Source organism: Geospiza fortis, unplaced genomic scaffold, assembly GCF_000277835.1.
Source record: "Geospiza fortis unplaced genomic scaffold, GeoFor_1.0 scaffold98, whole genome shotgun sequence".
Lineage (NCBI taxonomy): Eukaryota > Metazoa > Chordata > Aves > Passeriformes > Thraupidae > Geospiza > Geospiza fortis.
In genome coordinates, this window is record NW_005054306.1 from 13,025,657 (window position 1) to 13,041,592 (window position 15,936).

At 36.6% G+C, this 15,936-nt stretch overlaps 1 protein-coding gene across 1 annotated transcript in view; it reads right to left on the bottom strand.

Annotated features, from left to right (window-relative positions):
• MED23 (mediator complex subunit 23) overlaps positions 1 to 15,936 on the bottom strand; it is a 35,044-nt gene that overhangs the window by 8,969 nt on the left and 10,139 nt on the right. Inside the window, exons 10-20 of the mRNA XM_005418479.2 lie at positions 11,955 to 12,155; positions 10,408 to 10,551; positions 8,917 to 9,062; positions 8,095 to 8,340; positions 7,773 to 7,915; positions 7,068 to 7,242; positions 5,191 to 5,354; positions 3,976 to 4,100; positions 3,279 to 3,484; positions 2,155 to 2,335; positions 459 to 629 (exon numbers count right to left, since the gene is read on the bottom strand). Of these exons, the coding sequence (XP_005418536.1) occupies positions 459 to 629; positions 2,155 to 2,335; positions 3,279 to 3,484; positions 3,976 to 4,100; positions 5,191 to 5,354; positions 7,068 to 7,242; positions 7,773 to 7,915; positions 8,095 to 8,340; positions 8,917 to 9,062; positions 10,408 to 10,551; positions 11,955 to 12,155 (1,902 nt within the window). The remainder of the gene's footprint in view (positions 1 to 458; positions 630 to 2,154; positions 2,336 to 3,278; positions 3,485 to 3,975; positions 4,101 to 5,190; positions 5,355 to 7,067; positions 7,243 to 7,772; positions 7,916 to 8,094; positions 8,341 to 8,916; positions 9,063 to 10,407; positions 10,552 to 11,954; positions 12,156 to 15,936) is intronic.

Genomic DNA, 15,936 nt, shown 5'->3' on the forward strand with positions numbered 1-15,936 from the left:
CAGTATGTTTACAGGAGCATTAAAATCTCAGCAAGTCTCTTCCTTAACACATCAGGCTATCATGTTCTAGTCACACAGAAGATGGAAGAAGTTTTAAAAATTAGAAGAAAATGTAGGTTTAACTATTGGTATAGTCATAAAACATCGGAAAAAAAACTTCTCTCTGTGCACAAAAACTCTGTTTTAAGTGAATTTCAGTATAAACAAGATTTTAAAATTGTTTGATTTAGATGAGTAAGAATGAACATCCACCCAATTCTTAAGCCACTCCTATTTTTTAATATTACAGCATTATATTTTTAAAGTAATTACATACGTGATTTATTATTTTCATACTAGCCCAAACAAATTAGGCTTATTAGGCAAATCCAAAAATTGATAACGCTGTCCTGTAAATCATGGCTGATATCAATTCCACAGAAATTATTACAATAAAAGAATATTATTAGTTGTGATACCTTGTGGTAACTCATATGCTTTGTATGCCAGTCATTCTGCAGCCAATGCTCCGGAGAATTCTCCTTCACAAAATCACTCACTCTGTTTCTGAAATCATTAGGCTTCAGTAGGAGTAATTGGATTATGAAGTAACAAACTTGAGCTTCATTTCCTTCATGACTACGCATAGCCTTAAGTGAAACAGATTAGATAACATGAAATTACAGTTGACACTGCTGTCTGCTCTATAGCCCCAAAACATGGCAGCCAAATTTGCTACATCTGCACACAAATTCACACTGCATATATAGTCTTTCAACTCTGTTTTTCAAGTGAAGCCATAAAAAAGAGGCAGGTTCAATCCCTATCTCATTTTCTGTTCCATGGGCAGAAGGTCTTACAAACTTCCCAGGGATAGCACTTTCTGAAGGAATTCTAGCTCACTCGTTTATCTGTCAGTTGTCTTATTGAAAATAACCAATTAAGCGACAATGAAGTTAAGACTGCTTTTAACCTCTGGCCGCTCTGACATGTGTGGACTTCAGTCTGAAAACCAAATTAGAATTCAAACAACCAGCTTTACATTAAGATGAGATTTAAAATTAAATGTAAAGGACAATTACTTAATGCAAATATAGTTCTCTCTAGATGAGTACTGCTTTATTTTATAGGATAACATGAAAAGCAAGAGAATGCAATTTCTGTCTTACTATGATGAAAGAGGTTGATTTCTAAGAAAAGAAAGCCCACTCAAATGGGTACAAGATTTTCCATATGCTTGTGAATGAATTAATAGCATGTCATATCCTATCTGCCTTTTAAGGCTGCAGGAATCGCACAACCATAGAATCATTTAGGGTAGGAAAGACCTTTAAGATCATTGAGTCCAACCATTAATTCAGCAATGCCACTAAACCATATCCTGAAGTGCCGCACCTACACACCTGTTAAGTATCTCCAAGGATGGTGACTCAACCACATCCCTGGGCAGCCTGTCCCAACATTTGATAACTCTTTCAGTGGAGGCATTTTTCTTAATATCCAGTTCAGCACAACTTGATGCTGTTTCCTCTTGTCCTATTGCCTGTCACTTCTTATGGGAGAAGAGGCAGACACCCACCTGGCTACACCCTCCTTTGAGGCAGCTGTAGTGAGCAATAAGGTCCTTCCTGAGCCTCCTTTTCTCCAGGTTAAACACCCCCAGCCCCCTCAGCTGCTCCTCACAGGACTTGTGCTCCAGACCCATCACCAGCTCTGCTGCCCTTCTCTGGACATGCTCAATATCTGCCTTGTGGTGAGAGGTCCAGAAGTGCCCAGCCTGTAGCACTGCACAGGGTTGTGACTCAAGTGCAGGACCCAGCATCTGGCCTTGCTGAACTTCAGATGACTGGCCTCAGCCTTTGATGCAGCCTGTGCACATCCCTCTGCAGAGCTTAAATAACTGCATGGCTCTGAGGTCAGAGACTCAAACCACCAATCACAACATTTAATAATATCAGTTCAATGGTTGCCATTGAATAACCAAGAAATGCACCTCTGAAGACTCAGAGAACTGTAAGAGTGTTGCTTAAAGAAGTAATCTACTGTTTTCTTGATTATTAACTTTGCAAATAGTCACTATTTAAGACCAATCAATTTTTAAAAGATTGCTCCTAAAAAATGAGTCAGAAAGCAAACTGCATGAGCTGTCATCTTATCTTCTGAAGTGATACTTACCAAACAGAGTATTAACCTATCCAGTGTTACAATATTGTATTTCCACACCATGTCATTGAGAATCTCAATACATTTATTGAGCTGCTGTCCTCCTGCAGATGTAGAGAATTCATACACCAAAAAATCTGCAAATGTCCTGACATGTGCCACCAGTGCTCTGGCCCCAATTCTTTCTAACACTCTAGTAGGGAAGAAAAAAAAAAAAGCAACAAGAAATTGTTACAGCTCCTTACACATTCCTAACTGGTCTATTTGATATGAACAAGCAGTTTTTAACACAATTGTCTTATACAAAAAAAAAAAAAAAAGACAAAATTCCCTCCCTTTTATTAAATTACTGAAGTAATGCCAAGCAAAGCAAAAAATACCAACTTTAGAGCAGGAGAACTCCTAAGTCGAAATACTATTTAGGAGAAATGCTTCAAGTTCACCAATTTAATCTGCAGTATTCTGCTCAGAACCCATGCTTTACTTACGTAATTGTACTTATACACCTCTGCGGACAACCTTCTGCAACTCAACTTTATTTTTCTATGGTATGCACTTTAATATAGCCATAGCACTATAAACTATTTCCTCACTGCATGCTAGAGTAACACATGCTATCACAAATACTGTTTCAGCAGACCTAGGAAGGACTGAAAAGAAATAAATTTCTTTTTCACAGCTGGGACTGATGCTATTTCTATCAGGAACAAATTTTAAAAAATCAGATGATTACCATTTCTGTAATGAATTTTCATCTTAATTCAACATTTGTTTTCTAAAGAAATATTTGTCCTTTATTCACGTATAAATGTTAAGTAAATGAATGCTTTTTATTTTCTATTTACTCTTTCAGATTACTTGTAATAGCAGCGTTTCAAGCAAAGTGCTTAATTCAATCACCTCACATCCTTGTTTGTTACCAGGAAAAACATGCACTGCAGAGACCACTGCATGGTGGAACCAATCCTAAACACTGCACAATTACTATGGCACGCTGGCTACTACCTAGCTCCACTCTCTTTTTCCATGCTATGCATGCTCCAAATTAATTAAAAGAACAAGCTGTTAATTATGAATTATGCCAGAGCTGAGGATGCTGCTGTAGTAACTTTGAAATAGCATGTTTTTAAGCTCACCTGTAACCAATTTGATTAATGTGATCAGTGTCTAACAACATCTTCCACAGGAGACAAAGGAAAAGTGGGGATGAACCTTGAGCAGAGAAGTGTGTGATTATTTCATTCTCACTGGTCATCGACTTCCACTTCCGGTATTCTTCTTCCACATTCTTCTTCAGATTAAAACGGCTTTCCTGAGGCACGTTGTTCTGCTTGAAGAACACCTGAAAAAAGTAGGCTTTGTAACTGAGAGCCTACAGTAAAACATTTGAACAGGAAAATTTTCCCTGATTTAGCACTGTATGGGTTCCTACTTGCCTGTACCATACAGCCTACTAGGGAGGGCTGTTATTTCACTGTGATACCTCAGTGACTGTTCTGTCACTAACAAAGCTACATGACCAACTGCCACAAGAAAAAATGGCTTTTCCAACTTCTTATTTTATTTTTTAGTTTTTAAACCATCTGATCTACCTTGCATCAGAAGTTTGATTAGTTGACCAAATCTGACCTTAGAATACTCTAGGGGAATGTAGCTAACACATTTCTAAAAAAATAGCAACGTTATAACCATGCTGTATTCTTTAGGGACTTGAGATTAATGCAGTCTAGAGAGGGGAAGACTCTCACCAACCCACAAAAGGCAAAGGATCTTGTTAAGATAATAAATGCACAGTAGTTTACCATTGTAAAGTCTTCAGGTTTAAACTATTACCTGCAGAGGAGCTGGAAAACAGCTTAGTGTATGTGATGCCCAGTTATGTGGCGTGAAACTCATGATTGTTTGCAGTATGTCCTTGCACCAAGTTCCCTGAATTGAATCAGAGCCTGTGAAAAAGTCTAGAAAATGGATTGATGGTATTAGAATTGTTCCTTTTGTCATAATATGCATCATGGCTTTTCTAGTCCAACAGTTTCCTTTTTTTGTCCAACTTCTCCCAGCCCCTTTCTTCAACTTTATTTGGCTACAGAGGACATTGGATATTACCTTTCTTATGCTATTAACAATGTGAAAATTATTTATAAGGTTTGAGCTAGAAATAAAGCAATCATGATTTTAACATTTGGTATTTAATTTCCTGTAATGTCACTAAAACAAGCTTCTGCTGATTAACTGATTTGACTTTTAGAAAAAAATTCTGAGGAAGATAATGATGGTGAATTTGACAGATGCCATTTTATACTGCTTCAAAAAGGCTGCTCAGAAGTACCTGCCGCAATTAAGGTGTAGAAATGAAAGCCTCATTCCCCCAAACCTTGGGCTGATTTCATCAAAGGTTGAGAAATGGTTAAAAAAATAAAAAAGAAATCAACACATAGAAGTTCTTTCCCTTTCAAATCACCTCCACCTCCAGTCTTTGTGAATCAGTTGCTCTAACTCTCCAGTGTGTCTGCAGACTAGAACCATAAAAAAGGAGAGAGAAAACATCTCCTTCAAATCTAACAAAAACCTGATCCATGTCACTGCACACTGTTAAAACTTCAAAAGACACAATGAAAGCTTCCTTTTTTCTCTTCCCCAAAAAAGAAACTCAACATTCAGACTACTTTTTCTTAAATGCAAGCTATAGAGGGGGTGGCTCCTGCATGATCAGCACAATTGCTGTATTTCTTGCTATTTAAATAGCATGTATCATTCCAAGTGTTTAGATTTAAAATAATGACATTCAAAATAAGACACTAAAAAACCTCTTACACCCTAGTGTCACAGTGTACCTCTGAAAAAAATTTTTAAGAATATCTCATTGTCTCTTCAGTAACAGCTTTTTTCCTAAGAACAAGTAGTTAGAAATTAAAATTACACTTTTTTTTCAAAACCAGAAGTGCATGGGATATGTTTTATGACTAGGTCATTACCATGACACTCTTTTGAACAGTACTTTAGAGAAATGGTTTGACTATAGCTTTTACTGGGATGTACTGCTATTACCTGTTACATGTGTTGCCCTTGCCAGAGTTAAGATCAAAGCCCTGTTGAGTTCTTCTGATTCTGCTGAAAGAACTGTTTTGGGATCATTGAGGAAGCGTGTGAACTGCGGTTGGACTTCTGAGCTGCCCAAAGCTGTGATTAGCCTTAGAGCAGTACTCTCAACACTGAAAGAAGAACACAGTCCAGTTAGCAAGTAATACTTAGGCTGATGCTTCCAGGATTCCAAAAGTACCTACTTTTTCCCTCCATTTACTGCTTCAAATAATACAGAAACATTTTGTCTTAAAAATTATGTTCTTAACCTTTTGAAAAAGTTCACTTTTTCTACTGTTTAATAAATTTATCAACTATTTCAGTATCTTATTTTCAAATAAAGCACTCAAAAGTAGATTTAGCAAAAATTCCAAGTGCAGAAACCCTGATAAAGAGCCTCAAGTACCTCCAATTTAGTGCCCCCTTATTATTTTTTGCACATCTTCATCTAAAGAATATAAATAAATATATGCAAAACCAAAATAAAATGGCATGAATAATACATAGGAAGCTTCAAAGCTAACTACCATCTTCAAGTAGACAGCACTAAATTGTCCTTATTAAAGAAATTAGGAAGCTGAGGAAGTATAACTTTTGATTAAAAGCACTTTAATTTCCAGTGCTTTAGTTGGAAGCACTTTTCACACCAGGTAGTTTGAAGTAATTGGAAGGATTTTTATAACATTGTCTTTGAAATGCCAAAGCCATAGTTTAGTTTATTCTAGTTGTAATGTGGTGCTCATTAAAATTGACGAACATCTGTATTTTACAGACAAAGTGATAAAACAAGATTGAGGTCAATATAGACATCAAGGCCTTGAATTTAAGGAGAAACTTGTGTTAATATTTTCTTTAAGCTTGGTAAAGGATAAGCAACTAGGCAATTTCAATTTGGACTATGAAATTGAGAAGTCTGATCCAGTGGAAGGTGTCCCTGCCCACAGCAAAAGAGTTGGAACTAGATGAACTTTAAGGTCCCTTCTAACCCAAACTTTCTATGAATCTATGAATTTACTGCATAATTAGACTTTCTCTATATGAACTGGTAATAATGAAGTTACTCTGTCTCACATACTCCCACAAGATTTACTGTACTCTAAGAGTCAATGGACACTATTTTCCCCAACTTTTTGACAACAAGCCCCAGATTCTACATAGAAACTGAACCTCATGCTCTTCAACTTTGTTAACAGTAAGGTAAACTCAAAGCTTTTGCCTGGAATTACCTGCATAACCTCTATAGACCTTCTCTAACCAGCTTTGTCATCTTTCTTGTATTCAAATTAGCCACTGTTTTAGGCTATCATGAGAAACAACATAGGAGGGACTCCACTCAGGTTCATGTACAGTCACCACTGCTTTGCAGAAACTCTTTTTCAGATGCAGAATGAACCAGATTGATCCTCTGACCTGACTGAAAATCAAACTTACATAAAAATTAAGTGGAACCAACTTAACTCTTGTAATGGAATTAATCTTCCTCTACAGAAGGAAGAAAGCACAGTCTCACTGGCAGACAAGCCAAGCATTGATTACAAGTAGCAGGCATTGCCCTTTATCTACCACGCAAGAAGCACTTCTTGGACATGACAGTTCTGTCCAAGAACTGTGCTGACTCATGACACTGCTGCCACGTGTGTGCAAGACACTGCCTCATGCATCTCTGCAGAGCACTACTATTAACATCCAACTGTACTGCTGAAACACGCCCTGCTGAGACACCCCAGAACAAGTCAGTCACAGAAGTAAGACTGGGAAGTGCCATTTAAACAGCTCTCATGAAGCTTTCAACAAGAAGAAGAAGGAATCTGAGTTTATGGACAAATATGGCAAACGTCACTCACCAGAGATGAAGCTGGTTCTGATTAGTTTGTGGCACAGCAGCCAAGGAATGAAGATGGCTGAGGAGCTGGACTCTGTAATGAGGCTGGATATGATGCATCCGATAGCTAAACATTTCCAGCAGAGTATGCAAAATTCCCCATGCATGAGATTTGAACACTGTTGGCAGAAGCTGACCTTATGGAAAAAAGTTTGAAAGGTAAGTTTTACAACTGACCACACCCTGAAATATAACTACAGAGTACATTGGTTTTATTAGGCTATAAGTCACAGACATTTGTTTTGAAAAGTGTATTACTTCCAAAGAGCATATGTGCAAGTGCTGTCTGAAGATGCTGCAAACATATACAGCTTAATAATCTTTTGCATATACACATACAGCAGACATACAAATTATTTTAACAAGAGTAATTATGTATCCTGTGTGTCTCAAAGTAACTTTGCTTATGCCTTTCCATTAAGCATTTTTTTTACATAGCACAGCACAACTTGAAAGGTCCCAGCCATACAAGTGATGGCATAAAGGGACAGCAGCACAACTGGTCTGGAATTTACTGCAGCACTAGGACAACTTTCAGTTTCTTTTATATTAAACTAATTTATACATGCTGCATCATTATATTTTCAGTTTTAGTATAGTCTCCAGTTGCCATTAAACAAATACTACTTAACAGAAAGAAAGAGGGGAAAAAGGTTTTCTTTCTTACTGATAAAGCCTTTGATGCCCAAGGATTCTATTTCCATATAAACCAACAGGCGACTATAGGTTTCCACAAGAGCAGGAGCCAAGGCCACGCTAGATTTTGCATGAGCCAGCTTAATTACCCTTGTAGCTATGCTGTGAATCAGACTGAGGAAAGAGAGAAAGTGTTTCTGAATCAAAAACATGGACTTGAAATTTAACACATTTTAAAAGTAAATTAATAGATCTATATATGACATGTCCAGCCATGGGAAGCCTTTCTGATGATAATTAGCTACATACAGATTTATGGGTTAAAAAGAAAAAGCTAGCTGCATATACTGTACCTCATTTTGGCATGAACTGTGAGTGAGTCCAAGAGGTTCATTGGCAATGGGGTGATAGACCCTGATGCCATGCAATTAGTCCCTGGAAGAGGTGTCCTCATGTTGCCATTTCCATAAATAGTCTCTACTAGCACACCCATTGGCAAAGTGAAACACTCTGAATTGGTTGAGTAAGCATTGCACAACAAGGCAATTTTGTAGTCATTCATCTGTAAGCTCTTATTCCTTAAGCTCTGTTGCAAAAACCTGTGTGCCATAAAGATTAAACATTAAGCAGAAAGAATACACATGCATTCCAGGAATATAGCTACAACAACCTCAGTTATAAAACCCATTATAAAATAGAAGAAAAAATCAAAACAGTTATTAATTGCACTACATCAAAACAACAACTTCTTATGCCACAGTTTGTTTCACTGTGTTACGATTTTACTACATTGGAGAAACAACTCAGGAAAAAAATCACAGTTAAAAATCACCTTTCCAGACAAAAAGTTAACCCAATGTACTGCTTATCCACACTTTCCAAACCACAGCATAACAAAACAAAATTGTCCATTTCCTTTCAGATTCTCTATTACTAATAAAGACTTATTATTCTGAGATAAAATGCATAAATTTCTGCTAGCTGGATAACAACATTTAACTTTTTATGAAATATTCTGAGTTTGATCTCTGTCTTTTTGAAAGACTTTGAAGTCACTCTACTGATAACCTTTATACAGCATCCCATCACACAATACATTCTGAATACAGACTTGGAACTGCCAATTTCATTATGCCTAAATATAAATCAAAACATTACAAAACCCCCACACTCACTCATGGTGAAGCTTAAGAGAATGAGGAATGGGAATCTGCAACTTGGAGTTGTCACTATGGGCCTTCCGGTTCAGATGAATCCAAATGCAGGTCATTGCAAAAGCATGAGTTGACTGGGGTTTGTTAATGTCAGGTACAGGAATATACTAAAGAAAGAACACATGAATGCAACATACCACATAGATTAATGTGCAGAAAACCTACTTAGATAGCCCAGTATTCACAAGATCGGGTTTTCAGTAATTTTAAGAAATTGTCTAAGACCTTGGCAAAAGAAGTTCATGCTTAAGAGTATACAGTTTCCAGACATATACATAGTTACAAAGCATATGCTTTTTCTCTCAGCCTCACACACATTATTCAGAAACCCGTTATGGTATCTGCTTCCATAGTAGGTATTTAGTGGTTCAAAAGTATTTTCTGAAAAATCTGAATTGTTCAGCATCACAGTAAATCCTTAAACATTAATACACTTCTCATGAAAAGGTACAGATACAACCCAAAATTAAAAAGTTTTGGATCCAGACTTAGCTACAATATTGCCACTGGAAAAGGAACTCTGGCTTTCCCCTTTTGCCAACATCCACATTTCTTTCCTTTTGATACAGTTACTGCTGCACAAACACCAGTGACAGTGCAAGTGAGACAGCACCAATACATCATCAACAGGATAGTAAGGTAGATTCTTTTAAAAGAACCATCCAGAGATAACATTTTAAGCGCTTGTGAAACTGAATCTTAAAAAATGCTTCCTAGAATTCAGTTTCACAAGTGCTTAAAAAGCACTAGTCAAACAAAGACTTTGAATAAGTGTAATTTGGAGCCATCACTACAGCTGAAGTAAGCAGTCCTACTCCTCTTCCCATATCTTATGCTGACAAAACCAATTGAAATCTTCTGACGCAAATTGTACTGAAGAACTTCTGTGGGCCAAAACTAATGTAGCAGGGGGAAAAATTGTTACATATGACTTTGATACATCACACACCTGTAGTTTTCTATCCATTCACCCAAAGTAAAAAGCACTACGATTAGAATAAGCAATCAGGACTTCACACTGACAGTGCTGCCAGAATTAAAGTTTAAAAACTTTATCTAAGTGCCCCTTCCTCAGGAACTTTAATTTTAGAGGAATGTACAAAGCATGGATATGATTTGATTTGCTCCTGCAGAATGAATTTAAAGTACTATTCTGTTTCAGCCCAGATGTAACAACAGAATTACACATTATTCCTTTAAAGTCTCATCAGTGCTTTATTTAACTCCTCAAAACCTTAGTCAAACCAAAGCCAAGGAAGAGAGGAGTTAATACAAGTCTTTCTTGCCCCTAAAAACAAATGTGGTTACATGGATCCTCCAAAAAATGTACAAAAAATCTCCTCCCAGCTATGTAGCACACTGTTCTAACAGTGACTCAAGAATGATAGTAGTATTGACATATGAAGGTCCCAAGCTGGATTAAAAAAAAAACCTTTAATATCAGAGACTTACTTCTTTCTCAGGATACAGGAGGTCAAACAGCTTCATAACTGGGAGGAAGTCAGCCAGTGCATTCTTCTGGATGCTGCCAGAGATGAACTGGAGTAGCACCCACATGAGGTGGTCTCTCCCCTTAATGAGACCACGGCCTGCCAGCTGTCAAGAACATTCAGTAACAGACAAATACTGCATGCAGAAGAAAAATCACTGCAAAAATTCTCATGAAATTAGAAGGGCAGACTAAAACAGTTTCAGCAGAGAATTTTATAGCAGAACTTAGGCAGAAACATACATCATTTTCAGAAAGATAAATAGGTACATTAGTTGTAACACATGAAAGGACTCTGTGAGGACCACAACAATTAATGGTAAGACTTAAAATGCATTTAACTCCTGAGGATCACTGCTTTGAAAAACTAGCAACACTTAAATATTGGTCTTAAATTGTCACATTGTAGCCCTGTAGTGAAGTACAGTATTGCCATTGCTAGCATCAGGCCACAAGTTTTATAAACTCCTACAAAGGAAGTCCCTGAGCCAGAACAATTTTGGTTTGCTTCATCTGGACTCACCTGGGTTCTGGTGTTTTGGTTTTTTTTTTGTAATTAGCTTTTTTATCTGTAACAGTAACTCTCTAATAACTAATATGCTACTCTTATCTTGCTTGCTATAGTTTTATACTAGATTTGTACAATTGCGTTGTGTAATGCCTATTGTTTCAATGGTTTATTAACAGTAATTACAGTAATACAGCCCTGGTAAAATTAATTTCAGGGAAAACAAAGACAGCAGAGAACTACAATCCATCAGAAGTGGAACACAATATGCATAGGAAATTTTTATGCAACACGGAACTGTAGACAAATTACAACAGAGCAATGTGCTGTGCATGTTGGAAACTACATCTAAATAGCCACAAACTGATCCTACAGCAAGGAGCAAACATCCCCACCCTACCATCAACAGCATACAGATCTCTCAGCAAAGAGCTCTGGAGGACTGGCATCACCACCCTTAGAACCATAACCTTGAGCACCAGAGAAAAGGGCAAATACTAGTATCAGTTCAAATGGAATTATTACTAGGAAGTAATAATAACTTGGGACTGTGATTGCCAGTATAATCATAATCGGACAAATTACCTTTGATTGCTTTGAGTAGATTGATTAGACAAACAGCAAGTTCCTACATGGCACACTTTTTTAGTCCACAAACAGAACAGGGCATTCACTCTGTTCAAAACTTGTTTGTAAACTGGATGCACACAACAGCACAGTACTTAGGTCTTCTGAATGATGCCAGTTTATCTCTTTATTCTAGTTATTAGCACACTTTGAATCCAAATAAAATGCAACATCCTGTAACTGAGTACACTAAAAACACACCTAGCTCACAGCACCATAACTTGAGAATTTGACTTCTAGAGAGAACAGCAATTAAAAATTTAATTAATCTTACACATAAAGTACTTCTTGCAGGGACAAATGGCACTTTCAAAAAAATACTGGTTTTGCTTTTTAAATCCCTCTTACCATGTGGGAGTGATACAAACAATTTACCTTTTGATGGAGTGAGAGGACCATATGAGGAAAACTTGCAAACTGAAAGAGCACAAAGAAAATGAGCTGGCTGGAGAGATGCTGCCACAGAAGCTGACTGGTTCCACCATCATCAAACTTCTCTTCAGTCTCAGACCGTTCCATGGCATACACCACAAGATCCACCAGCTGGTCCTCCAGCACAGGGCAACGTTGCTTGTGCTGTAAGGCAGAGATCAGATACAGTATTCCAAAAGCCTTGCCATTAACTCCAGAACTTGCACAGTTGCAGTTACAGTACAGTATTTTGACAGAAGGCTGGGAAGCATGAGATGAAGTCTGAACTTAAGTTAAGGATAAGCCAGTATATTAAAGCTGCACTGTGTTACAGGTCACAATGATTTTTTTACATTTTATCATATATTCCATAATTCCCCTACTCAGTTCCAAAACACAGTTCATTAACACACAGATAACATTTGGGGTTTTTTTTGCTGTTTCATAGAATATTCAGGCAAAATGTTATTTCTCTGATTGCACACTCACAGAAAACAAAGTCCATTCTTTAAACACACATGTGGGGGTTTTTTTATTTGGTTTGGGGTTTTTTGCCTTTTTTTTTCCATTCCTTCTTTTCTCCATTAAGTCCATTTCAAAAGTAGGGATCACCATAAATTCAGAAAAAGCATCCCAATACATGATGAAAGTGCTTGATAACTATTCTCTTTTTCACTCTCATATTGGGTTCACCTACTGCCTGCAACTAGCAGCAGAATTAACATCTGGTTAATACCTCTATAACTAGATGCTGTCCTGTTGACATAGCACCACAGGTTACAACATCAAAAAAGCCTGAGAATTAATCACTGTTGTGTTCTACATACTGTAAATAGAACAGAAATTACACATGAGAGTGAGCAGCCCCTTGGATGTTAGACAGCCACAGTCTTCACACTGAGCTATGCAAACCCAGAAATAATTTAAAATACACACCATCTCTGATGATTTTTAATAATGATCAAATACGGAACGCATTAAATATTCAGATATATACTGTTAGTACAGATGTATATAAAGTAGGTCCACTACCAGTTATTTGAAACTCAGATTATAAATCTGCAGTTCAACACTACCAAGTATAATGTCACATATTACAAGATCTTCAGTGCAACAACTTTTTGCTATTATCCTGCATTTGAATTGTTACACTCATTTAACGTACTATAACTAAAGAAAAAATCCCATGGAGAATTTAACTTATCTCAGAAAGTGTTAGCACCTTGGAAATAATCTAACTTGTTTGTTTCAATGCATTCTGTACTTAGGAATGGTCACATTTAGTCATTTTTTTAATTTGGCCTGATGCCTGTAACATAATGCAGCCTTAAAGAAAAAATTATTACTTTATGATACAAAAGAAAAGGAACTGAGCTGCTCAAACACTAACCATGACAATGCATTATCCCTTTCTAGAGGCAAAAAGGTGTATGTAAAAAAGTTTTAAAAGATAACCCCAATATTCATAAAAGATTTCAGGGATGCCTTAGATGAATTCTTTGACTTACTAGCCAGGCAGCCTAAAAAAAGGCTAATATAAAGATATAATAAAAGTAAAGAGAGATGCTGAAAGGAGATGCTTGTTCTACCTTCATTGATGGTACTCTTTAGCTATGAAAAAAAAAAGAGATTCTCTTCAATTAAAAATAGAATGCAAGAATTGGAAAAGTTGACAAAATACAGTGAACAGCATCCCCTGTTGCATGCTCTTTGCCAGCTCAAAACTGCAGAAAGCTACAATTCCAGCTCTGCTTTCTTGAAGCATGCTTAACACAAACCTCTAGCTAAGGCAGAAAGCACCGATGATACCTTTTCTCCCAGTCCGCAATGTCATTATCACAGACCAACCACAGTACGGGTTACAGAGAGCAGTATTGGCACCATCCCTTCAGAACACCTTGGGGCTTTTGTGGCTCCTTTTTCTCCCCCTCCCAAAGCAACTAATTATGAAGCAGAGCAGGGTGCAACAGACAACACTACAGACTAGTTTATAATCCAGCATGCAAAACTACTATGTACAGGGCTTGAAATTTAATAGTTTGCTAAGCACTGGGTTAATGTCCAAAAACCTAACCACGTTAGGCTATATTAATTTGGAATAAAGTTATTCAAAGAATACAACAGGAAAAATATTACTGTTAAAAAGAGAGCCAGAATTTCCAGTAGGAATTTTTGCTATTCCAAATAATTCTAAGACTGGGAAAAGTTTAATAGCCAGGAAATTAAAAAAATGAATTCAAGCTTTAATTCTGAAAACCACACTTTCATTGTGTTAAAAACAATCTTCCATCAGAAAAATAGCAGTACATCACATTCTATCCTCATTCATTTAATTTTCTGGCAATTTTTATTTTCTGTATTTTCAGTGAATATACATTTCTGTGAATGTTTTATATCTGTAGTTTCAGAACTCTTGAAAATAAAATACTGTGCTGCACAGGAATTTGCAGAAATGGACCCTTGTTTTATTAATTGCTCATAAGTGAAAGAAAAGCTCAGTATAAACTGAGATGAGTAAAATTATAGGTGAGAGCTGATTACCCTCATAAATAAGTAGGAATTCATGTTTTGGCAGAGTTTAAGTAAAACAAAAACAAAAAACAAAAAACCTCCAAATGCTGTTCTGGATTATGTATGAAAAAAATGTAGCATTCAAGATCACTGTACCTTTTCTCCTAAAGTAAATATTACTCTAATTTTCACAATTTGGTTGTACAAACACATTCTCCATTTTGTTATGAGAATAACATTTAAAGATCTGAAAATACATAATTTTATTGAAAACATTATTAAACCATTAAAATATAGGAGGGAGAAAATGCGCTTCCATGACAACTTGACACTACAATTCCTCAAGGCCAGCCTTCTAATGGACTGGTGGTATTTCTTAAAGTGGATCAGAGCTTCAGTTGGATGGTGGCTTGTTGTTCTAATTTGGGCTTGAATTTTTAATTCCTTCTTCTTTTGGGATGTCGAGACAGGGTGGGTATCAAACAGTGAGGCAGGGGCATGGCTAGCATTAAAAGTATTTCCATAAAGAAAAATATTTTAAGGAGTTAGTAAGGCTGGTTGATGGCTATGATAGCTTTTCAGTATTTTAAACAAACAACATTTAGTAGATATCTACACTTAAGAAATGGACTGAGAAGACCAAATCACAGAGGCCAAGACCCCTATAAAAGTAAATGGTGTCTCCAAAAGTCCAATTCAAAATGCCTGAAGTAGTTAAAACATGACAGAACTACTCTCACACTTCCATTTTCAAAAACTGTGCGCTATGAGGACACAAAACCTTAAAGCTTATTGTTTATATTATACCTGATTCTGTCATCTCTCCCAAGTTCAACAGCCTTTCTCAAGTTTCCCTCATTAAAAAAAGGAGTTTTACACTTATACAAGGAACATATACTTGAGTGTTCTCAACGCACACCCTTACAATCAGAAACCTGTAGAAAATAATCACACCCCTTAAACTAAATACTTTGCCACATTATCACCAGTTAAATTGGATAGTAAGATCCCAGCATCAACCAGAATTTTAAAAATAAAAGTGAAAGTCAATTTTTAAATATTGCATTACGTCATTCCTTTCACTTAACAGCTCTGCTTACAACAGCTTCCCCATGCTAATTATCCTGGTTTGTAGCTAGCAGAGAACACAACTACACATTCACCTGCACAGAGTAAGGCATAGATAAGCTGCAGATCACTGCTGCTGGTTTAAAAGGTGACCAGCCGAATACACTATTAAAGAGCAAATCATTAATTCAATAGCTGCTAATTAAACATTTTTACATTACAGAAACAAGATATCCAAAAATTACCTCCTCTCTCAAATATTCCCCAAAATAACAGTTTCTGATTGATTAGAGGACTGCAACAAGACCCTATGTTCTTCACACAAGTCTGTACATACAGAGAAGGTAAAGATATAAATCAAAACCTC